At 39.4% G+C, this 25890-nt stretch overlaps 2 protein-coding genes and 1 long non-coding RNA gene across 16 annotated transcripts in view; 1 reads left to right on the top strand and 2 right to left on the bottom strand.

Annotated features, from left to right (window-relative positions):
- The window catches only part of LOC105468837 (ankyrin repeat domain 42), a 199137-nt gene extending 192038 nt beyond the window's left edge, over window positions 1-7099 (bottom strand). For 6 of the 11 annotated variants that reach the window (XR_011610959.1, XR_011610958.1, XR_011610960.1 and 3 more), the window contains exons 1-2: window positions 6082-7081; window positions 2243-2409 (exon numbers count right to left, since the gene is read on the bottom strand). Coding sequence is in view for 4 of the 11 variants with exons in the window: in XM_071075374.1 (XP_070931475.1) it covers window positions 2243-2409; window positions 6082-6139 (225 nt within the window). In the remaining 7 variants the exon portion in view is untranslated. Of the gene's footprint in view, window positions 1-2242; window positions 2410-6081 lie in introns of all 11 variants that reach the window. The other 5 variants (XR_979631.3, XM_011719247.3, XM_011719248.3 and 2 more) reach the window with 3 other exon arrangements.
- Window positions 7100-7136: 37 nt separating this feature from the next.
- Window positions 7137-17689, top strand: LOC112424466 (uncharacterized). The gene is made up of 2 exons (XR_003015216.2): window positions 7137-8389; window positions 8620-17689. It is a non-coding gene; the product is annotated as an uncharacterized lncRNA (long non-coding RNA).
- Window positions 16036-25890, bottom strand: part of LOC105468833 (PCF11 cleavage and polyadenylation factor subunit) — a 29132-nt gene continuing 19277 nt past the window's right edge. For 2 of the 4 annotated variants that reach the window (XM_011719238.2, XM_011719239.3), the window contains exons 10-16: window positions 24469-24588; window positions 23884-23989; window positions 20560-20743; window positions 19827-19982; window positions 19343-19435; window positions 18769-18804; window positions 16036-17164 (exon numbers count right to left, since the gene is read on the bottom strand). In XM_011719238.2, coding sequence (XP_011717540.1) covers window positions 16949-17164; window positions 18769-18804; window positions 19343-19435; window positions 19827-19982; window positions 20560-20743; window positions 23884-23989; window positions 24469-24588 — 911 coding nt within the window. In that variant the 3' untranslated portion in view covers window positions 16036-16948. The remainder of the gene's footprint in view (window positions 17165-18768; window positions 18805-19342; window positions 19436-19826; window positions 19983-20559; window positions 20744-23883; window positions 23990-24468; window positions 24589-25890) is intronic. The other 2 variants (XM_011719237.2, XM_024788816.2) reach the window with 1 other exon arrangement.

Genomic DNA, 25890 nt, shown 5'->3' with positions numbered 1-25890 from the left:
GGGCAAAAACAGAAAGCTTTACCAAGTGGATACTGACTGACCTGGATTTCAACCAGGTAACCAGTGGGAAGAGATGAGACAGGCAGATAAAACAGCATGTGCATACTGCCCAAAGTAATTTACAGATTCAATGCTATTCCCATCAAGCTACCATTAACTTTCTTCACAGAATTAGAAAGTACTTTAAATTTCGTATGGAACCAAAAAAGAGCCCATAGAGCTAAGGCAATCCTAAGCAAAAAGAACAAAGCTGGAGGTATGATGCTACCTGACTTCAAACTATACTGCAAGGCTACAGTAACCAAAACAGCATGGTACTGGTACCAAAACAGATAAATAGACCAATGGAACAGAACAGAGTGCTCAGAAATAACACCACATATCTACAACCACCTGATCTTCGACAAACAGGACAAAAGCAAGCAACAGGGGAAGGATTTCCTATTTAATAAATGGTGCTGGGAAAACTGGCTAGCCATATGCAGAAAACTGAAACTGGATCCCTTTCTTAAGCCTTATACAAAAATTAACTCAAGATGGATTAAAGACCTAAAAGTAACACCTAAAACCATAAAAGCCTTAGAAGAAAAACTAGGCAATACCATTCAGGACATAGCCATGGGCAAAGACATCATGACTAAAACACCAAAAGTAATTGCAACAAAAGCCAACATTGACAAATAGGATTTAATTAAACTAAAGAGCTTCTGCACAGCAAAAGAAACTATCATCAGAGTGAACAGGCAACCTACAGAATGGGAGAAAATTTGTGCAATCCATCCATCTGACAAAGGGCTAATATCCAGAATCCACAAGGAACTTAAATTTACAAGAAAAAAACAAACAACCCCATCAAAAAGTGGGCAAAGGATATGAACAGACACTTCTCAAAAGAAGACATTTATGCAGCCAACAAACATATGAAAAAAAGCTCATCACTGGTCATTACAGAAATGCAAATCAAAACTACAATGAGATACCAGCTCATACCAGTTAGAATGACAATCATTAAAAAGTCAGGGAACAACAGATAATGGAGAGGATATGGAGAAATAGGAATGCTTTTACACTGTTGGTGGGAGTGTAAATTAGTTCAACCATTGTGGAAGACAGTGTGGCAATTCCTCAAGGATCCAGAACTAGAAATACCATTTGATGCAGCCATCCCATTACTGGGTATACACCCGAAGGATTATAAATCATGCTGCTATAAAGACACATGCACACATAAAAAAATAAAATTAAATCTAAGGACATGGTTACGAGGATGGAGCCCAATGTTCAGATTTGCATTAAAATACTCACTAAGAAGTTTGTACTAGCTAAAAATTGAAACCAAATAAATATCCAACAATCCAAAAACAGATAAATTCTGATACCAGTCTAAGAATAGAAAAACAACATGGCTGAAGGAAATGAACTAGAGTACATATATGTAACCACATGGCTAAAACTCAAAAACATATTGTTGAACAAAAAAAGCAAGCTAAAGAATAATACACATAATGTGGTATTTATATAATGTATAATGTCATTCAAAACAATGATATAATCATATGTAATAACAGCATAAAACATAGATGGGAATAATAAACACCAAAATCAGGGTAATAGTTATCTCTGGAGTTGGAAGCAGAGGAATGGCACCTGAGAGGGGTACTTAGGGACTTCAAATGTACCTGCAACATTCTATTTCTTTTCTAAAATCTGACACTACTAAAGCAAAATTGTTAGAATATGTATTCATTATATTATCCACTCCAAGTTATCCTCTATGCTTGCCTCTGGAACCCAGTCACCATATTGTAAGGAAGTACAAACCAGCTCACATGTAGAGTCGTCACAAACAGGCCCACAGGAGTGAAGTTTAAGGTGCCTAATCCATAACCAGCATCAACCACCAGAAACATCTTGAGTGAACAAGCCTTCAGAAGAATCTAGCCCCAGCTTTTTAATATTCCAGCTGAAGCCCCAGATATCATGGAGCAGAGACAAGCTGTCTCTGGGATACAAATTCTTACGTTTGTTCACGAGTATAACTAAATCATTATTTTATTACGCTAAATTTTGGGATAATTTGTTATAAAGTCCTAGCAAAGTGGAATACCCAAATATTAAATGACTATGACTGAAAAGAAAATATATGCAGTACCTACCAGAAGGTCTCAACCCTGTTTGCTAAATTTACAAAACTGTTATTGCTAAACTTAACCTCGGTTTAGTGGTATGTATAGTTCCTTACCTCCAAACTTCCAGAATGTGCTGCCCAATGTAAAGGGGTAAACTTATGGAGAACATCAACTTCATTAATGCTGGCTCCACGTTCCACTATTTCTGAAAGCTGCTTTACATCTCCAGCTCGTACTGCGTCATGTATGCTGCCAAAATGCACCTTCTTCCTGGAACCTACTGAAAAATCAAATTATTTACAATGTACTACAAAACTGTGAAAGAAAAAAAAAGACTAAAACAGTGATCTAACAGAAAGCACAAAATTACTTTGGTTTTCCAAATAATTTACTACAAAGACGTTTGTCATTAATATCTTAAACAGACTTCTGGTTCCAACACTGACATGTAAAAAGCATGGAAGTTGACATTCCCATCCTTATAGGGAAAAGTGAATAAACAGAAAATGAACAACTTTTCTTGGACCCATCAGAGAACTGAGGTCTCAGGGCAAACTGCTACCCCAAATCTGCAGAGACAAATACAGAAAAATATAGTCCTAGAGCAGAAGCACTGGAGTCATAAAGTGATAGAAGCACTCACATGGTATTTTGATGACTTGCCAGAGGTTGAGTACATACTGGTCAAAGAATGAGAAACTTCTAGGGGTCACACTCTTACTTAGGGAGCCACTACACTTTCATAGATTTTACCTTCACAAACCTCACCAGGTTACCATGGTGAAAAGCCAGGAACTCACGTATTTGGCAGTGAGAAGGAGAAAGTAACCATTTTGAAATATGCCTAATGTGTTCTCCATAACAAAGGCCTCCCTAGTGAAAAAGACTTCACCAGAGCCTCCTCTCATACATGCAGATATATTTTATCAACATCTTTCTTACATTTCTAATTTATATCTTACACTATGAAAGGAATGGCAGGCTACAATTTTTAATTCATATACTGTTAGTGCTTCATATTTTATAATTTAATTAATAAGCATTGTGAACTAGAGGCAATAAAGGTATCTAAGCATGAACAGACAGCTATTAGAGAAGTCTGAAGGAGTAAGCAGTTCAACTGCAGCATTCTCTAAATAAAACAGGCATGATTCTTGACCTGAAGTTGATTTGAAAACAGCTCACCAACACTTCTGGCAAATGATCTGTGCAACCTTGTACTACTATTTATCTATGTACCTGTCCTCTCTCCACAATCAAAATATTAATTTCTTAAGGGCAAAAATCATATTTTACACTGGAATTATATCTTACTTTTATTACATCTTTTTATATACTCTAATTATATCTTTGCTCTTAACAAAATGCTATAAATGTACTCAAAAAGCCTTTCTGAACATCTACCATGAGTCAAGCACATGATAGAAAATGGACGTAGATTTAATACTTTTTTTTCCACCAACACATTAAAATCTATTTGGATAAATATATAAAGAAAACAAAAACCTGACAGCAATGTCCTCAGAGAGTACAGGTAAAATTAAGGAGAAACAAAACAAGTCATACAGGAGGAAACATTCAAGCAAGACCTTGAGGAACAATTAAGATATATGGCAAATGGGAACAAGAGCTTATGTAAGGTGTGCACACAGACACATACACACACACACCCCTTTAATAAACATTCAGTGATGTTAATCCCTAGGCCAGAACTTCATTCTTCTCCTTTAAACTAGCACAGCTAGACCTACAAATGATGTTCTATCCACTCTACTTATTTTACACAGACACTCCTCTAATCCATCTTATACAGACCAACTATCCGGATCACTTCATGCCCCTACTCTAAACTGCTACTGGTTGGCCACTGCTAGTCTACAAAACAAAACCCAGACTCTCAGTATGACCTCTATGGCCTCCCATAATTTGGCTCCATCTAATTTTATGGACTTTTTTCTCACCACATTCCATCCCAATTTATTCACTCATCCACCCATCCATCTACTCAACATAAGTTTGGTATCTACCATAAGAATAAAAAGATGAAGACACCCTCAAGGAACTCACAGATTAGTAGAGAAAATACAAACACAAAATACAAAATAATGTGGTAAAAGCAATGATGGAAATACTCATAGGAACTTGTGGAAGCACAGATGACTTCAAACTCAGCTAGGGTAGGAGGGAAGGGGAACAGAGAAGGATTCCCGGGGAAAGTAACATCTAAGATAGAATCTTCAAAGATTAACAGGAGTTTGCCAAGGAAAGTGGGAGCAGTGAAAGGCATTCTAAACAGCATGAACTGTCAAGAAATCTCACACACACATACACACACACACACACACACAAATCCTATTACTAAAGTATTAAGGGGAAATATTGCCTAGAACTAGACAAGATACAGACAATGGTGAAACTTATTTTTAAAAACTTGGACTTGAGCAGACAGTGGAGAATCACTGAGGAATTTTAAACAGAAGAATTATAATGATTGAGAGTTGTAAGGCTGAGTTTACAAGGCTAAATTCAGGGAAGAGAATTTATTGAATGGGGAGCAAAAAGGCAAAACTAGAGAGTAGGTTGATTGGTCCGGCACGGTGGCTCACGCCTGTAATCCCATGAGGTCAAGAGATGAGACCATCCTGGCTAACACAGTGAAACCCGTCTCTACTAAAAATACAAAAAATTAGCCGGGCATGGTGGTGGGCGCCTGTTGTCCCAGCTACTCGGGAGGCTGAGGCAGGAGAATAGCGTGAACTTGGGAGGCGGAGCTTGCAGTGAGCTGAGATCGCATCACTGCACTCCAGCCTGGGGGACAGAGCGAGACAATGCCTCAAAAAAAAAAAAAAAAAAGAGTAGGTAGATCATGTAAGAATACACTTTACAATAGTCTAGACCAGAAAAAATGAGATCCTGAACAGTGGGAAAAGAAAAGCAGACAGATTCAACAAATATTAATAAAATTAGAATGAACTAAACTAGAATGGATTCAGTGGGTGAAATAAGAGAAAAATAGTGAGATAACTCCAAGATGTCTGGCTTTGTCATCTGAGTGCTGTGGTGCCATTAGTTGAGACAGCAAACACTGAAGGACAGAGAGGATATATAGATACAAAATTACAATTTGGACATGCTGTTCTTGAGGTACCCAAGGAAGATTTCCAGAAGGGAGACATATGTATACATCTGCAGCTCCGAGGAGAGATACAGAATTCAGGTCTCAGTGTTACGTGTGTCTCTGCATTAGAATGTTTTTTCTGACACCCATACTCACCCCCTACTGGAATCAGTGGGATTCTACCATCCTTTATAACACTCACCTCACTTGTTATTATTTGCTCAGTATTTATCTTCCTCACTAGAAGGTAAAGAATGTGCCTTGTCTTCTTTACTGATAGTTCCTTAACACAGAGCACAAAGTAGGCACGCAGTAAATATTTACTGGATGGTTGAATGAGTAACAGATTTGAGGGCCATCAGTAGGACTGAAGTCACAGTAAATGACAAGAAGAAGAGAACCAATGATGGCATCATCAAGGGGGGAAAGCTGCATTTAAGAGGGCAGAAGAAAAGAAAACGGCAAAGGAAAGGGTCACTCAATGGAGTGAAAGAAGAAAACTAAGTAAGTACTAATTTGTCGTCTCCACAGGGTCAAATGCTTCAGGGAAGCCAAGGAAGAACTTAAAAGAGTCCGTAAGACTGAACAAGAGTTGATGTTAAGCTGGGCAAGAAGACTCGGAGGACTGGTGTGGATGGAAAAAAGGAAAGAAAGCTGAAATAATACAGAACAGGGGAAAGTTGACAGCTTTGGTATCTCCAAAAACAAATTAGAAAGGGAAACGGGGAGCGACACCTGAGAAAAGGAAATGCCAGAAAGGGCTAAGACTGTTGCACGCTTAAGTAAGAAAAGGAATGTGGCAGAGATGAGGGCCAACGACATAGTCTGACTCACAGGGGTTTGCAGTCTCCCTAGAGGAAGTGGAGGGGCCTGAATTAGCCACCCCGGGCATGGTGCAACACCTCCGACTCTGGGGAGTAGTTGAGTCCAGGCCCCTGATGCTGCCGCGGTCTTCACTTGCTCTCACCCACGAGCCACTGCAGGGGCAGCGGCCCTCTTCTCCGTCGTCACTAGGACGGGGCCCAAGGTCCTCTCTTGCTCTCTCCCAGAAGCTGCAGCAGAAACCTTCGTCTTCACTTTCTCTCTCCCAAACGCCACTGAGGCGGCAGCTGGCGTCTTCACTGCCGCTCACACCGGAGGAGTCGCTGGCTGCGTAGCCGCAGTCTTCACTTACTCCCTCCCAAGAACTACCGAGGCTGTGGCCGCCATCGACACTCCCTCCCTCCCAGGAGCCACTGAGGCGGCGACTGCGATCGTCTCTGACTCTATACCCGAAGTCACTAGTTCGCGGGTCCCGGACGTCACTGACTCCCTCCCAAGTACCACTTAGGCGGAGGCCTCGGTCTTCTCTGGTAGTTCCCCTGGAGTCGGCAGTTTGGTGGCCTCCAACTTCACTAAAATTCACGTCGCTGCTGCAGAAGTTGCGGTCTCCCCTAACTCTCTCCCAAGAGTTTCTGTGACTGCGGCCACTATCCCCCCTAACTCTCTCCCCAGAGACGCTGCGGCAGTGGCCGAGGTTTTCACTGACCCTTCTCAAGTCACTGCGGGACAAGCCGGCGTCTCCACTTAGGCTTCCCGCAGCGACCCTGGAGCGGCGGTCACCCTCTTCACGTTTTCTTTCCCCGTCGTCGCTAACTCTTTCCCTTGACTCGGCGCTGGAATGGCCGTGTAGGCCGTTTATCCTCCACACGTGGTGGCTAGTGCGGCGGCCGCCGTCTTCGTCTGCTACTCCCTGAGAGTCGCTGTGGCGGCGGCCGCCTTCGGCTGGTACTTTCTCCGAGCTACTTTCCAGCCTCCCGACTCCAGTCACTTGGCTGGAGAGGCAGCAAGGCCGTCGCCTTGGAAACGAGTACACTTCCGACGTGCTGAGGTCATTTCCCGTTCCTCACGGCTCACGCCATTTCCGGTTTCCTTTCCCTCAGCTGTTTCTTGGCTTTTCGTCTGGACAAATCGGGTGGTGGTGTGAACTGGTTTTCGGTAAAATTCGGCTCGGCCTCACACGAGCCTATCTAGGTCCGTCTCTGGAGTGGCCTGTCATCGATCGCGCCCTCCATCGCTGAGCGACACAAGTGGAACCTCCCAGGACTGCATTCTGCGTAGGTGACCTGTGTGGCGCGGACCGGGCGGGGCCTTTTTGTCCTTGAGCAAACCTAGTATACTTTCTCAGTGGTGGTTGGAAGGAAATTTGTAACCCTGTCATTTCGCAAGTATGGAAAGAGACCTAAAGGAGAATTTAGCAGCTGCAGCCGCTGTTTTTATTGAGTACTTTACTAGCGTCAACTCTTAAATAATCGCTTGTTAGATGTTACCCCTATTTTATAGGTCAAGAGACTCAATATGTCGGTACGTTGGTAAGGCCAGGCAGCAGGTAAGTTGTAAAACCATTATAAAAACACAGGTCATTAGTCAAAAGACTGCTTCAGGTCTCCTGGCTCCAAATCCGGGGTTCCTTTCACTGTAGCATGTTTACTGCTCAAATATTTCTCTACAACCCTATTGCTTAACAACAGGAATGAATTGTTTCATCATTTGTTGGAAACATATGGGTCACGTTTTGTACCAGCAGCAGAAAATACAGAAATTAGTAAGAATTATCTGCCCACCAGAGGCATCACCAACCCAGATTCCCCTCTCGGCCCAGTTTTTCCACCCTTATTGCCTTCTCCCTTCTGGAATAACGAACTGGTCCTAGAAACATAGCATACTTTTTAATATCTCTGTGCCTTGTCATGTGCTGTTCGTCTTACCAGGAAACTACCCTGCCTTTCCCCCAGTTTTTGTCTGTGAACACATTTGGGGAATTCTCCTGATCCTACCTCTACTCTCTTGAGGTACAGTAAATTGTCTTTGACTTCCATCACCTTTTGTAATATTACTAATTTCCATTTATTGAGTTCCTGTGATCTGCCTGGTACTGATCTAAGTGCTTTATATTAGTTTTCTTGTTCATTTTTTTATACCAACATAAATGAGTTTGACTCAATTCTTATAACCTGCCAAAATAAGTATTCCTCTTCCTTTTTACAGAGAGAGAAACAAGGAACAAAAAAGTAAATTGCCTGAGGATACACTGCTAGTGTTGCGGGACAAATGAGAGACGGGAGAGGCCGAACAGAGTTCAGGAGAGCTCTTTATTATTAAGGTGATCACTGGCTCAGTCGGACTAGGGTCCAGAAAGACTGAGTCCGGAACAAATGGATCAGTTACCTTTTAAGCAGTTTGTGGGGGGAGTTTCGTGCTGCAGGAAGCCTGCTTGCAGAAGCAAGAACAAAGGCAGATAATTACTCTTTTACATTTGTTACAGCACATGTCTTATATCCTTGGGAATACATGCTTTTGTAGTAATTGCTTATCAACCTTGTGACTTTACAGCCGCGCTGGGGAGGGAAGCAAGACCTCGCCGTGCCTCAAGGAATGTGAAACCATGGAACACAGATAAGCCTCTCCGTGCATAGAGGAGAAATAAGCAGTTAATATTCTTTCCTAACCTAGGCCTCCAGACCAGGGGGCTATATTACATTCTACCTCTAAGGAAAAGAATAAACTTCTTGACTAACATAATTATAAAATTCATTAATTCCCCCTTCAGTAGTAAGTATTAAATACCTGACTTAGGATTCCAACATAGGTCTTGGATTTTGCTGCAGGAGCACCTCAAAGTCTCTGAATTCCCACAACATTTTATTAGATCACTTATCCCGTTGTATTATAATTATCTGTTTAACAATTTTTCCTCAACCCTCAAGGACCCTGAGCTTCCGGAAGGTAGGGATTGTATCTTAAAATCTTGGCATTTCTGACATCTAGAATATTTCATTTAAGAGAAGGGCTTAGTCACTGTTGTGTGGGTGAGTGGGTGGGTTGATCAGTTGACTGTCAGGCAGGTGAACTAATAGGCTGAAGATAAAGTTTTTCACTGTTGGAAGTGAATTTGGGATTAGTTGTCCTAATCCCCTCACTTTTAGAAATGGGGCAACTGGGTCAGGCATGGTGGCCTGTAATTCTAGCACTTTGGGAAGCCAAGGCGGGCGGATCACCTGAAGTCAGGGATTTGAGACCAGCCTAGCCAACATGGTGAAACTACTAAAAATACAAAAATTAGCCAGTCGTGGTAGAAGGAGCCTGTAATCCCAGCTGCTAGGGAGGCTGAAGCAGGAGAATCGCTTGAACCTGAGAGGGGGAGGTTGCAGTGAGCTGAGATCACACAATTGCCCTCCAGCCTGGGTGACAAGAGCAAAACTCTGCCTCAAAGGAAAAAACAAAACAAGAAATGGGTCAGCTGAGGCCTTTTGCATACCAGGCATTTATCGAGTTACTCATGTGGGCCAGTTTCTGTGATACATGATTTGCAAATAATACCCAACCTAATGTGTATTGTTATTTTTATTTTTACAGACGAAGAAACAGCTCAGATTTGACCAAGATCACACAAGTAGGAGTTGAGGAATTGGAACCCACTATGACTCCAAATTAATAGTGTTTATAGCCACTTACATAGTAATGGTAAAGGTTTTATTTTTTTCAGTATACAATATGTAGTAGATAAATTTACTGAGGAAATGAGACAGCATGTCACAAATCCTTAAAGGATACACACATAACAGGAAGGATTAGAAGAGGAAACAGAAACAGGTAACAGAGAAGCAGAAAAAGTACAATCTCCCAAAATAAAAGTAGAAGGAATTAAAAATAAAAGCAGAGTTCAGGTGCAGTGGCTCACGCCCAGCACTTTGGGAGGCTGAGGCAGGTGAATCACTTGAGGTCAGGAGTTCGAGACCAGCCTCACCAACATGGTGAAACTCCATTTCTACTAGAAATAAAAAAATTAGCCGGGTGTGGTGGCGTGCACCTGTAATTCCGGTTACTTGGGAGGCTAAGGCAGGAGAATTACTTGAACCCAAGAGGCAGAGGTTGCAGTGAGCCAAGACTGTGCCATTGCACTCCAGTCTGGGTGACAGAGCAAGACTCTGTCTCAAAAATAATAAAAGCAGAAGTTAATGAAATAGAAAATAAAATTGATGATAGTAATTAACTGGTGTTTGAAAAGAACAATAAATAGACACTCAACAAATCTGAGGAAGAAAAGGAAAGAAAATGATACTGGAAACAAAGGAGCCCATGGAGGGAGGATGACTTGAGCCCAGGAGGTTGAGGCTGCAGTGAGCCGTGATTGCACCACTGCACTCCAGCCTGGTCAGCAGAGCTAGACACTGTCTCAGAAAAAAAAAAAAACAGGCCGGGCATGGTGGCTCACGCCTGTAATCCCAGCACTTTGGGAGACCAAGGCAGACAGATCATGAGGTCAGGAGATCGAGACCATCCTGGCCAACATGGTGAAACCCCATCTCTACTAAAAATACAAAAATTAGCTGGGGTGGTGGCAGGCACCTGTAGTCCCAGTTACCCTGGAGGCTGAGGCAGGAGAATCACTTCAACCCAGGAGGCAGAGGTTGCAGTAAGCTGAGATCGCACCACTGCACTCCAGCTTGGCAACAGAGCGAGAATCCGTCTCAAAAAAGTAAGGGCGAAGGACATAGTACAGATATGAAGGAGACTTTGAAAATCAGAAGCAAATTATTTTGTGTAACATACACATTGAGCACCACTTACCCAAAATGCTTAGGACCAGAGTGTTCCAGATTTTGGATTTTGGAATGTTTGCATATACATAATGAGATGTCTCGGGTATGGGACCCAAGACAAAACATGAAATTCATTTGTTTTATGTACACCTTATACACAAAGCCTGAAGGTAATTTTATACAGCATTTTAAATAATCTGGTACATAAAACAAAGTTTACGTTAAGTATTTATGTGTGGAATTTTCTACTTGTTGCATCATGGCAGTGCTCAAAAAGTTTCAGACTTTGGAGCATTTAGGAGTTTGGATTTTCAGATTAAGAATGTTCAGCCTTTACTAATCCTGAAAATTTGGCTGGGCGTGGTGGCTCACGCCTATAATCCCAGCATTTTGGGAGGCTGAGGTGGGTGGATCACTTGAGGTCAGGAGTTGGAGACCTGCCTGGCCAACATGGTGAAAACCCATCTCTACTAAAAATATAAAAATTAGCTGGGCATGGGGGCAGGCACCTGTAATCCCAGCTACTCAGGAGGCTGAGGCAGGAGAATCACTTGAACCCAGGAGACAGAGGTTGCAGTGAGCAGAGATCATGCCACCACACTCCAGTCTGGGTGACAGAGCAAGGCTCCATCTCAAAAAAAAGAAAATTCACTTGGCTAATTTTCTTGGAAAATACGAGTTTCAAAATACTGGCTCAAGAGTCAAAAAACTTTAATAAATTGGTAATTATTAATGTTATAATCAGTCCCCAATAAGTGTCACCAGGAACAAAGCATAGAGAAAGATGGAGTACTTCCCAACTCTGAAGCTAGCATAACCCTAACAGCTCTAACCATGGTAAAATTTCAAATTCACATTGCCCATGAACCAACTGGTTGTGAGATCTTCAGAATAACTTGCTCAGATGTATGGTAGTCACCATAAAACTTTGTAATTGTGAATAATTAGAAATTTTAATATCTATCAGTAAAAGAATAGCTAAATTATGCTGCAGTCATCATACAAAATACTACACAGTGGTAGAAATGCAGATCTGTGTACCTTAATCTACATGGAAAGAGTTGTAAGGTATAGGCAATGAAAAATGGTGCAAAACAATACATATGTGATCTCATTAAATTTTTAATTTTTTTTTAATTTGGAAAGGGTCTATACTGATTTTAACCCAGTAGTCACTTTATAGACCAAGAAAGAGGGTATAGAAGGAGACTATATTTTATACTTGCATTATTTGATTTTTAAAATGTTAATCCTAAGTAAAAATACAGAAGAAGAGAAAAACATGTGCCATCACATGAAGCAAAAAAAGATCGTTCTAAAGTGAGTGTGGGCTGGGCACAGTGACTCACGCGTGTAATCCCAACACTTTGGGAGGCTGGATTACTTGAGGTCAGGAGTTTGAGACCAGCCTAGCTAATGGGGAAACCCCGCCTCTCCTAAAAATACAAAAATGACCTGGGTTTGGTGGCGGGTGTCTGTAATCCCAGCTACTCAGGAGGCTGAGGCACGAGAATCACTTGAATTTAGGGGTCAGAGGTTGCAGTGAGCTGAGACCACGCCACTGCACTCCAGCCTGGGCAACACAGCGAGACTCTGTCTCAAAAACAATAAAGTGAGTGTAGTCCAGAAGAGATTAAGAAGCTAAGAAAAGCACACTGGTTTTAGCAAGAAGTCATTGATAAACAATATCCAGACTGCACAGGATTTTAAGGTAAGTGCCTGACTATGGAAGAGGTTTCTTACGTGAAACAGGGTTCCGAATACATCCTGGAGTGGTCATCTCAGTATTCTCAAGAATTGGAACCTTTAGCGAGTAGGAAGGTATGATTCCAGTTAGTAAGTATGACTAGTCCTCCACTTCTACCTCAGTATTTCCAAAGTGGGGTGATAAAGCAGGAGATCATAAATCAGCTTTTTACATCTCGTTTCAGAGAAGGGAGCAGGGCCAACCCCAGGCAAAAAAAAAATGAAGTGGATATTGGTGACAGTCTGTACTTCTTTCTGCCTATATGCCATTTTCTCTTGTTTCCCAGTCATTCTTGTTCTCCCTTTGGTGCTCACTCCCAAATCCTCACTGGGATACTTCATGGGTACCTTTTGGCTCTTAGCTACTCTTCCCCACCTGCTCAACATAATGCCCATTATCTCTGGGAGCTGACCCCATTTAGGATAAGGAAAAAACTTCCCAATTCTAAAAGAGTTCAGATCTTTCTTGATAATAGTCTTTATTTTCCATTTCTACCTCCAGTTTACCAGTGTCAGCTACATTTTTCCACCTGCAGCATGGTAGATGCTTCCTTAGAGTTTCCTGAATATTTTGTATAAACCTCCATTAGTGTACTTAGTACTGAATTGTAAGGTCAGTCATATAAAAAATATGTATATACTAAGCTGTTATATGAGAATGTTTTTTTATATATAATTATTTTTCTTCCCAAAGCTTATTTTTAGCTGAATTGCAATGAGATTGCTTTCTATTTTTTTTCCAAAGCATCGAAGTTGGAAATTTTCAGTGGGAAAATTAAGTAAAACCAGGAGTATATATACTTAATGAAATCTTTAGATTTTAGGAAACATATGCGATTCCTTTTATTTGTTCTCTAAAACTTCAACTCAATTTAAGAGAAAATGTTCCATCATTTCTGAGGCTTCCTTTAGTTTACTGCACTTTATGGTGAGAGATTACTAATTCTAGCTAACAGTGTTATATATTGACTCTATTTTATCTTTGGGGATGCTGTTGATCTGATGCTGATTTCTGAATTATTTACCAGATCTGGCTGTTCGTTAGAAAAAACTATGGAGCTTCTTAAATACTAGAAGTGCCCTGGATGAGAATCAACTCAATGAGACTCTCCAAAGATTAGGAATCTCTTAATATTCACTAATTCTAAGCCAGGTGTAGTGGTGTGCACGTGTAATCTAGTTACTTGGGAGGCTGAGGTGGGAGACTGGCTTGATCCCAGGAGGCTAGCCTGGGCAACATGGTAAGGCCCCATCTCTAAATTTAGTATTAAAATTCATTTTAAATTCACTATAAGTAATTCTAATGCACAGCCAAATGTGGGGCAGAACTGGATCACTGCCTTACCTCTGGCCTCCTACCTCAAAGAGAAAATAAGAATTGAACTCAATCCCAACTGTAAATACTAGTGGCCATCTTGGAGAACACTGGCCCACCTCCATTCCAAAGCTAATCCTTCCTGTGATTTCATTTTTTTTGCAACGTTCCTCTGGTTTTTCATATATTTGGTAGAGACGGAGTTTCACCATGTTGCCCAGGCTGGTCTTGAACTATACTCAAGCAATCTACCCACTTCATCCTCCCAAAGTGCTGGAATTACAGGCATGAGCCACTGCCCAGCCCTTCCTGTGCTGTTGTTGATGCTATCTCATTACAACCTTGAGACTGGTATACTGGTCATCTCCATCTTCAACCCATTTCTCCACTGAGCTCCTCTTAACATGCTAATGCCTTTCCTATTTGTCTAACTACAATTTAATCTATGGAGTTAAACTTCATTTAAAAAAATAGCTTTTAGTATTTTGTTACCTCTTATCCACACTACCCATTGCACCAGGTGTTGGCACCCATACTCAGCTGTTCTTGGGTCAACAGAGTATTTCTCAATCTTACATATTTTCTTGACTTTATTTTGTTGACTATCTTGTCCATTGAAATTTTCTTCCCGCTCACACCTGTAATCCCAGCACTCTGGGAGGCCAAGGCGGGCAGATCACTTAAGGTCAGGAGTTCAAGACCAGCCTGGCCAACATGGTGAAACCCCGCCTCTACTCAAAATGCAGAACAGCCAGGCGAGGTGGTGGGCGCCTGTGATCCCAGCTACTTGGAAGGCTGAGACAGGAGAATCACTTGAACCTGGGAGGGGGAGGTTGCCGTGAGCCGAGATTATGCCACTGCACTGATCAGCCTGAGCAATAGCAAGACTGTCTCAAAAAAAGAAAAAAAAAAAAATTTCCCATTGCTGGTTTTCCCATTTGCTTTCTGACCTTCCCACCTACCAGTCTTTGTTCCCCTATCCTTGACCCTCTTCTCCATGTGGATACCATTGATACACTTTTAGGTTTGCATGTCACCTTCCTTTTAGAATGTTCCATACCTGTAAGCAGTTGATAAAAGCTATGATGGTTTCCCCAGAAAAATGTACAACAGGAAGGTTTGCCTGCATTTTTGGATTCACAGACCTCAGTTGTATGGCAGTGTTCATATACTTAAGTTCAGCTGTCACCTGTGTTTACAACTCAAATCCAATGGCTACCAGTTTTCCCACTGGACCTCTCTGCATTTAGCAGTCTCTAAAATTGTATTCACTTGATTCTTAAAAAACAAAAACTTAAATGCAGATAGGATGTCACCTCTGTTTAAAATTTCTAGTTGCTGCTCTGGTCGTCAGTTTAATAAAAATTCCTTAACATGACCAAGAAGGCTCTTCACTACTTACAAATAAAGGCCGGGCACGTGGCTCATGCCTGTAATCCCAGCACTCTGGGAGGCCAAGGCAGTAGGATCACTTGAGCCCAGCAATTCGAAACCGGCCTGGACTACATAGTGAGACTCCATTTCTACTAAAAAAAAAATTAATGGTTCATCATAATATCCTATTCAAAACTGAGTTTTAACCATAAGAAGTCAACTTTTGAAAGCACAAAGTATTTCAGGCCTTTACATTTGCTGTTCATTTTTCAAAGATACCCTTCCTATCAGTATGGATTCTACTCCTGGTTATCCTCCAAGACTCAAATATCACCACATTTGTAGTATCTTCCTTAAGCCACCTTCCAGTAGTTTGGTGTGCTTATTTCTATCCTAACAATTTGGGGGTATCTTTTGAAATTGCAGAAATTGTATGGAATTAGATGAAACAAAGCCACGTTCAAATTCTAATAAAAATTTTGAAGTGAGTGGCTTAATTTCATCTGTAAACTGGGGACACCATCTACCACATAGTTATTGGATGTGAATACCAGAGAAAATATATGTAGAAAGTGCTAGTGCCTGCCACATAGTATGTGCTCAATAAAACTCAGTGTTTTATATGCTTATGTCCAATAAATGGCAGAAAAGACTAACCTGTCTCAGAGTGCCTGGCTCATAGCAAGTACCATGTTCATGTTTTAAAAAACAGATGAAAGACAACAAAAAAGTCACATTCTAAAGCTTTTCAATAAAGAAATACAAACAAAGTTTCTTCATCATTCTATTTATTACATGTATGAATATTAACATCTCATGGTGTCCATCTAAGTCAAAACCAACAAAAGAAAAAAGTTAACCATATCTCAAGCGAACATTCTTACAGATTCCCGTTACTTAAAATAGAAATATGTTCATCTGCATTAAATCATTTGACAATTTGAAAAATGTCTTCCAAAAAAAATCACCTTTAGTACTTAAATATATTTGTTAATTGTTTGATGGCATCAGTGTCCAAGTTCAAGAATAAAAGTTGCTTCATTAGATATTTTCAAAAGTGAACATCTGGATGGTTCTCTATAGCTGGAGATGTGTGTGTGTGTATATATATATTCATATATATATATATATCTGCAAATATGTCCTATTTTGTCTTTAAAATTTTTTCAAAATCTGGCTTTTCTATTTGAGAAAAGCCCTACGGTGCTCTCTCACAACCCCCTTTTGAAGGATGAAACTTCAAACTTTGCTTCTTTAATCAGTGGGAGGCTACTAGAAAAAAAATCTTATGTTGAGGTTGCTGTTCAATTCCTTTTTTACCCAATAAAAAGTACAGAAACTATTTGATGGTGTGCATAAATATTACACTCCATGAATAGCAAAAATATTTTTTATTTATAATTTACAGTTGCACAGTGAAAAATCGTACATTTTTACACATACAATTTCATTTTGTTAAATTTGCACACATCTACAGAACTTTCACACAACAAGCACCTGAAACTCTGCAGGCAGTAGGAAATGCAAATACTAAAATGTATTTATTAACCAAATGATAGCTGAAGGCCCTGCCTCAGCTAGACAATTTATATAGATATGTCTATATATACATAAAAAAATTCTTCACCTTCTAGATCCAACAGCAGCTTTTTTAAAAAAGAAAAACATACCTTTCTGATTTTATTTAAACTGACTCAACTGTGTCATTTTCTGTTTTAATTTCAGAGGGTGTTGCTATGCTTTCCTCTGTACAAGCTGGTGGTGTATCAATTCGTTCTTCCTTAACTTTGGGACTTTCACAGGGTTCCTGCAATTCGTTTTTGACAATGTTCAACATAATATTCAAGGGGTTTTCAGCTGGTGTCTTGCTGGGAGATGGTGTACAATCAAATGAAGATGTCTACAAAATGAAAGGCCCTATGAGTACTGATGAAAGTTAAAAATTCTCACATTAAATGACATTTAGTTTTGTAAGACCCTTGTATGGACAAGAGAACACACAACCAAATGCAAATGAAACACCTGCCTCCCAACAAAATGTGCCATAAAGACAACCAAAAATAAAATATATATTGCACATTCAATATGTACTCAGCAGTGAGCTAAGCAGTTAGCAGCTAAGTTGGAGGACATTATACAGCCAAAAAAAGTTGATTAGACATGCTTCTACATTTTAATCTCTACATAGATGTTAAACTCATACATATATCCTGGGACTTGTTACTACCCTAATTTCAAATAGTCTGAGGATTTTTTAAATCCCCACAAACCATGATCCTCAACACTAGTCTTCTGACAACTTAAATAAACCTTCCAAAATGCCTCCAACCCATTATCTCTAAAAACCTATTTGTTCCATTACTTGGTTTTAAAAACAGCCTACAAATATGACCATTTGAACTTTTTTTTTTTTTTTTTTTTTTGAGACAGAATCTCACTCGTGTCGTGCAGGCTGCAGTACAGTGGCATGAACTCAGCTCACTGCAACCTCCACCTCCTGGGTTCAAACAATTCTCCTGCCTCAGCCTCCCAAGTAGCTGGGACTATAGGCACCCACCATCACGCCTGGCTAATTTTTGTATTTTTAGTAAAAACAGGGTTTCACTATGTTGGCCAGGCTGGTCTCGAACTCCTGACCTCAGGTGATCCACTCGCCTTGGTCTCCCAAAGTGCTGGAATTACAGGCGTAAGCCACCACGCTCAGCCGACCATTTGAACTTTTAAGGCCAAAAACGTATCGTTTTTAAATTCCATATGTGATCATTAAATAAAGTATACCTATTTTGGCCGGGCACGATGGCTCATGCCTGTAATCCCAGCACTTTGGGAGGCCAAGTGGGGGTGGATCACTTGAGGTCAGGAGTTCAAGACCAGCCTGACCAATGTGGTGAAACCCTGTCTCTACTAAAAGTACACAATTAGCCAGGTGTGGTGGTGCACACCTGTAATCCCAGCTACTTGGGAGGCAGGGGCAGGAGAATCACTTGAACCCAGGAGGTGGAAACTGCAGTGAGCTGAGATCGCTCCATTGCACTCCAGCCTGCCCAATAAGAGCGAAAATTTGTCTCAAAACAACAAAAAGAATATACCTATTTAGATGGCTGAATAGAGATGGAAGAAAAAAAAAAAGTAAATGCTACCCATAGCTCTAGAAACCTATCCCCACTGTGATCCTTATCTTCACTTTTCCTCACATTTCTTTGGGCCTAGTGGACTAGTAAAAGATACCATGATTCAAGTGAATAAAATGCAAGGAATGATAAATTTCAAAATTTTAATTGTTTGCATATCACAGAAAATAATATTCATATATGTCAATTCTGTCACTCTGGCACCAGTTTTTACTGAACAACCTAAGTGCTACATCAAAAAACAAAAACAGTTCAATATATTAAGTTTAAAGTAACAATACTGCTCTGATGCAAAAAAAAAAAAAAAAAAAAACTGAAAAGCAAAATTTATTAATGCAAATGAGGGCAAATACAGTAACCAAAAAGAACTTACATTTTGATAATCTTCATAACATGATGGATGATAAATCTGAAGCAAAAAGAAAAAAAGTAAATATGTACGTATTCATTTCTAGTGGGCTATTCTGATACGATTTTTCTTTTTAACTTTAAACCAGAAGATAGTCTTTGGAAAGAAGACAAAAATTATTTGGTCCTAAAATGGATAAAACCAAATTTTCATCCTTATGCTTAAAGAGTCTGAAAAACTCTTGGCCCTGGTATTTAAGTATCTTTGCTTTGTTTTCAGCACAGTACAGTTTGATGATGAAACATAAATCCACAATCAAAATAGTGTGGGTGGAGAGAAAAACGACTAGATTCAGAAGACCTAGTCCTGGGTCTGTCACTGACCAATAGTGCAACCTCCTATGTAAAGTGAGTACAGAACCGGGTAACTGCTAAGATCCCTTCTAATTCAAGCATTCTATTACTAAAGTCCAATACCTTTTTTATTACGACCAAAAATCAAACAAAAAGTATTACAAACCCCCTCCTTTCAAAGTAATGTGTTAACCCAACAAAAAAATACTAATCTTAACACTTCCTTATAAAGAAATGAAAATTACCTTTCCATCTACTCTAATAGCATTTTTCAAATGCCATTCCTCCTCCTCTTCATCCCAGTATTGTTCAAATTGTTCTTGACAGATTTCACAACTCTAAAATATAATCATATAAAATGAAATTTACATAATAGGCCATATTTAACCCCATTAAGTAAAAATATACAAACATTTTGTTAAGTGGAGTAAGCAATTTATGAGCGTTCCAAACGTTTGAATAATGTCCAATATATACTATGATTCAAAATACATTTACAGGATTCTGTCAATCTTTCCAGCAAAAAGAGTAAACATTTCACTTCTTGTGGCCACTGTAGTTATGAAACTCAAAGCTAGATTATAAAAGTAAAATTGAAGAGTAGAGCTTTCAAGAAGTCTTAAAATCATTAAAACAGGGATATAAATATAGTGATATGTTTATGAGTATTTACTTAAAGGAAGTGAGGGACACACCCACTGGGAGAAAATTTAAACGTTCTTCTCTTACCTCAACTGCTCCAGCTGGTCCAGCAGGTACACTTTGGAACTCTTTTTCTTTAGCAGCCTCTTGAGTTTTGAGCACAACTTCTTCATGCACCTTTTCAAAAAACTGGCTCTTTGCCCGTTCTTCCAGATCAGCTATCTCCTCAAATTCTATCCAGTCCTTAAAAGGAGTTGATTTTCAAAAGATTATTCCATTTATTTCTAAATTTTTACTGTGTATCTTCAATATAATGCCATTTAAAGGTAGGGGTACGTTATTTTCTACATTATGCTCTAATATTATTTAAAATTATACTTTGAGACATATAACTAATGACAACATAAAACAACCAATAATTAAGATCTTTTCCAGTAACTCTATAGTTACAACTACTAATTCAAAAAAGGTAAGTTTCAAATACATTGTTTTTTACAAAAAACAGTGCCAGAGCCTTGGAATTTTAGAGCTAGAACAAGCCTGTATGCTACACTCTAATCTTAATTAAAAAATAAAAAAAATCTTCAAAATTCATTTTTTTAAAAATCTGTTTATATTCTAGAGGTCAAATTTTATTCAGGAAATGTACATGTTAGAGTCCAACAATTATTAAAATTATTAAATTTTAATTATTGAATTATTAAATTATCTATTAAAATCATTAAATTTTAATAATTATTAAAATTACTAAAATTAATATACTTTTAGAATGATATAATTTAAGCCTAAAAGATACTGTGGAGGCACATGGGTTACTTACTGTTAAACTGTAGTACCAACGTCTATGAGTGACTTTTCTGCTAACATCCTTTTCAGTTCTATTTTGCCGATAATGCCAGTCCAAATGATCCGCATAAACATCTGTCTGTGATGTTGTAAACCTCATTCCACAAGAGTAACACTGAATACCAGTGTACAGTCGATTTATAACACTGTCATAACGTCTATTTTGAAAAAGAAATAATCTTTAGTGTTGATAATATGGCTTAATGGCCTTTAAAAGCCAATTACAAATATTTCAGTTTTCCATATCGTAACAATGGTGAAACCAAGAGCTGGCTGAAACAGTTAATACCCAAAGATCAGTATTATTCTCTAACAATGTGATTGACCTTCTTTACCTTAACTTTGGTGACTTTTGCAACATGGAACCTATCTTCTTATTGATAGCCCTGACCCAGTTATTTATTTCCTTTTAGCTAAAAATGAAATGATCCTGTGCTAGCTAACAAGGCAATAGTTAGCTTATTCTAGTTTGGAGTCAAGATGGACATGCAGTACAGTTAAATTTCACCTCTCTAGATCTTTGGCATTCTGAATAATTCAACTTCTCCACTCTGGTGTAACAGTGAAAAAAGTACAGAAGAAATAATACTATGGATAACTAAAGAGAAAACTTAGAAGACCACTGGGAAACAAGTTTGCCGTGGTCAGCAAATAATTAAGTTTTTTAAATTCTGGGCTCCCTATTTGGGAAGAAACAGGTATATATAGAAGACAAAGTAAGAGAACAAACAGAGCAGTTAATTAACTCCAAGAAAAAAAAAATAGTCGGTCACGGTGGCTCACACCTGAATTCCAGTACTTTGGGAGGCCAAGGCAGAAAGATCACGAGGTCAGGAGTTCAAAACCAACCTGACGAACATGGTGAAACCCCGTCCCTACTAAAAATACAAAAATTAGCTGTGTGTGGTGGCACACGCCTGTAATCCCAGCTACTCAGGAGGCTGAGGCAGGAGAATCACTTGAATCGGGAGGCGGAGGATGCAGTGAGTCAAGATCACGCCACTGTACTCCGGCCTGGGCCACAGAGTGAGACTCCATCTCAAAAAAAAAAAAGGTAGAATAAAGCAAAGAACACGGGTACTTTGTTATAGCAACAAATAAACATCTAGTCACAATATTAATACTGAATAATAAAAAATAGTCTTATAACTACATGGAGGGGAGTTAGTAGGACAGGACAAGAGTTGGCTATATCCACCCCCTGCCCATTTTTTCGGAGACGGAGTCTAGCTCTATGGCCCAGGATGCAGTGCAGTGGCCCGATCTCAGCTCACTGAAGCCTCCGCCTCCTGGGTTCAAGCAATTCTCCCTGCCTCAGCCTCCTGAGTAGCTAGGATTACAGGTGCCCACTACCACGCCCAGCTAATTTTTGTATTTCTAGTAGAGAAAGGGTTTCACCATGTTACCATGTTGGCCAAGCTGGTCTTGCACTCCTGACCTCAGGTGATCCACCTGCCTCAGCCTCCCAAAGTGCTGAGATTACAGGCATGAGCCACCGCACCTGGCCTAAATCACTTTTGGAAAGTTAAGAGATTGGCCGGGCGCGGTGGCTCAAGCCTGTAATCCCAGCACTTTGGGAGGCCGAGATGGGCGGATCACGAGGTCAGGAGATCAAGACCATCCTGGCTAACACGGTGAAACCCCGTCTCTACTAAAAAAATACAAAAAAAAAACTAGCCGGGCCACGTGGCAGGCGCCTGTAGTCCCAGCTACTCGGGAGGCTGAGGCAGGAGAAAGGCGTGAACCCGGGAGGCGGAGCTTGCAGTGAGCTGAGATCCGGCCGCTGCACTCCAGCCTGGGCGGCAGAGCAAGACTCCGTCTCAAAAAAAAAAATTAAAAAAGAAAGTTAGGAGATTATGTCCAGATGTGATAAATCAAGAAACAGAAAATTATGTATATTATAAGAAATAGGTGGCTCAAACCTGTAATCCCAGCATTTGGGAGGCCGAGGCGGGGAAGATCACTTGAGCCCAGGACTTCGAGAACAGCCTGAACAACATGGTGAAACCCCATCTCTACTAAAAATACAAAAATTAGCTGGGCGTGGTAGTGGGCACCTGTAATCCTAGCTACTCAGGAGGCTGAGGCAGGAGAATCACTTGAACCTGGGAGGTGGAGGTTGTAATGAGCCGAGACAGTGCCACTGCACTCCAGCCAGGTGTGCAAGACTCCGTCTCAAAAAAAAAAAAAAGGGGTAAATGCCAGAAAAAATAGTTTGAAAAGATAAACAAATAAAATGATTGCCTCTAGGGTACAGTGTTGGGTGAAGGAAAAAGGAATGCCATCTTTTATTAAAAGCTTTTATGTGCAAGTATTACTTTGAAAAAAATGATTTTACATTATAGTATGCAATTCAAATTTAAAAAAATGATTCTAAGAATGAAAAACTCATTTGCTGTTTTATTTTTTATAAAGTACTCACAGGATTAATGAATTCATTCACTAGAAAAAGCTTTAAATATTTTTTATAATACAATAGAAAATTATGAAAAGATATGCACCAAATGTTAACAGCTGTTATCCATAAAGTGAGAGTTGTGTTTTCTTGATTTTATTTACAGTATGTTCTAATTTTCCACAATTAACATTACTTATAAATGAAAAATAGATTTTAATTGTAAATGCTGGACTATGAAAATCTCATTTCTAAACCTCAAAAATATAAGAATATCAATACAGAAACAATGATAAACAGAAAATGAAACTAAACAGGAATACATGAGTTATCAATACCTAGTATTTAAACTCCCTAAGTTTTCTGTATCACAAATTAAAAAATGAAAACTTTGAGGGGCCGGGTGCGGTGGCTCACACCTGTAATCCCCAGCACTTTGGGAGGCCAAGGCAGGTGGATCACCTGAGGTTAGGAGTTCGAGACTAGCCTGGCCAACATGGTGAAACCCTGTCTCTACTAAAAATACAAAAATTAGCCAGGTATGGTGGCACACGCCTGTAGTCCCAGGAGAATCGCTTGAATCTGGGAGGCAGAGGCTGCAGTGAGTCAAGATCACACCACTGAACACCAACCTGGGCAGCAGAGTGAGACTTTTGGGGGTGGCCTTTGGCCAAAGTACTTGTACACCAGACATATTTTAAAAGAAGATTTTAAAAAAGGCTTCCCGAAGACTATGTTATGTATATTTTACCACAGTGAAAAAAAAAAAAAAAAAAGACTTCCTCAATGTTAAAACAGTAAAAGGGATAAGGGAAAGGGAAAGCACTAATAGTAACAATGTCCACTGTAACAGTGTTATTAAAGTCACTGCCTCTTTATCTTAAAGAAAATTAGATTACATACTGTTTCAATTCTTCAACTGTAAAATTAGTAAGATCTGGAACATCTTGATCTTCATTTTGATCTTCCTCCTCTTCAGGGGGAGGCTGAGCAGCTACTTCACTTACTTCTTCAATTAAGAAGAGACACACAAATTTCTTAATACCATTCTCCATATATTCTTATAGAGAAATCTACCTAATCTATTCAGTGCTTCTGATCTCAAGTTTACTGGCCAAGGAACCTAATACAATTTTTTATTTTGATATGTGATGTTAACTCTGTTCTCTTAAAAGTCATCTATAATAAAAGTCATTTATTTCATCAATATTCAAAATCTTTTCAAAAGTTAAATTAACATAAAATTACTGGTAAAAAGCCTGCACATTAGGTATGTTAATTAACTGAAAAATATGTCCACTATAAGATAGTTCAATCTTACGAAATCTAAAAGAATTTCATTATAAACCAAAAATCAAAACTAAAAGGTATACCTACGAATTCAATTATTGTAAGGACCTTTATCATAACTTATATCATTATATTACATCATACATTTCAAAAACTTAATGAAGCTTTGTGTACATTTAAGTATAAAATCACACTTACGTGTTGTAGCTGAATCAGGTTGGGACAATTTGAGAATTCCTGTTTTTAGCAATTTTGAAAACAATTCATTTACATCCACTTGACTGAGATGATTATCAGGATACGCCTTAGGGAGTGCTCCTAACAGAAAAAAAAAAAAAGAAAAAGAAAAAAAACCACTCTTAAAGTGAATGTAGAACTTAAAGATGCAAATTATACTAAGCATTTTTCAAAGTTTTCTTCAAGATGTCCTGCCAACAGTAAATTTGACAAAACCTTATTAATTAGTTTAATTTCAAAAGCCCCTAAGATTATCCTTTTAATTTAGGTCTACAAGTCAGCACGACTTGAGAATATATTCCTTTTTCCTTTTTTCATTTTTTATTATATTTTTAAGTTCCAGGGTACATGTGCACAAAGTGCAGGTTTGTTACATGGGTATACATGTGCCATGTTGATTTGCTGCACCCATCAACTCGTCATTTACATTAGGTATTTCTCCTAATGCTATCTGTCCCCCAGCTCGCCACCCCCCGACTGGTCCCGGTGTGTGATGTTCCCTGCCCTGTGTCCAAGTGTTCTCATTGTTCAATTCCCGCCTGCAAGTGAGAACATGCAGTGTTTGGTTTTCTGTCCTTGTGATAGTTTGCTTAGAATGATGGTTTCCAGCTTCATCCATGTCCCTGCAAAGGACATGAACTCATCCTTTTTTATGGCTGCAAAGTATTCCATGGTGTATATGTGCCATACTTTCTTAATCCAGTCTATCATTGATGGACATTTGGGTTGGTTCCAAGTCTTTGCTATTGTGAATAGTGCTGCAATAAACATACATGTGCATGTATCTTTATAGTAGCATGATTTATAATCCTATGGGTATATAACCAGTAATAGGATTGCTGGGTCAAATGGTATTTCTAGTTATAGATGCTTGAGGAATCGCCACACTGGACTTGAGAATATATTCTAAAAAACACTGAAAACAATGACCCTTTATGCTCCCTTCTCCCAAGCAATGCAGCACCACCCCATCTCCAACTTTCCACCTTTCTAATTCTCTCTTCCTCATCTTCTAAGTATACTGGAAAAGGTAGTTTTATATAGATGAAATAGTTTATCACCTCTTAGCACTAAGCCTAAGTGGAAGTACTCCTGACCTCAATGCTCCCTGACATAACAGAACTGAAACAGGGAGATGAATCAGATGGCTCAGAGTATACCTGCTCCTATGACCTTTGCTAAAAAGTATACTGCCCTTGCAAAGCAGCTCAGGCTATTGCTGAAAAGGTGTCATGGTTACTAAAGCTTCAATAACTTGAATAAATTAGATAAGCCTAACAATCTTGTTTTGCTTGATGAGGAATCCTCATTGGTGAGGAATCATTCCAGTCCCATATTTTTCCAAGCACTATTCTAATAATTGTGATTCTTTGTGTGTGTGTG

Source organism: Macaca nemestrina, chromosome 12 (genome assembly GCF_043159975.1).
Source record: "Macaca nemestrina isolate mMacNem1 chromosome 12, mMacNem.hap1, whole genome shotgun sequence".
Classification (NCBI taxonomy): domain Eukaryota; kingdom Metazoa; phylum Chordata; class Mammalia; order Primates; family Cercopithecidae; genus Macaca; species Macaca nemestrina.
The sequence above is the reverse complement of the archived record's forward strand: the minus strand, read 5'-3'. Positions and strand labels throughout refer to the sequence as shown.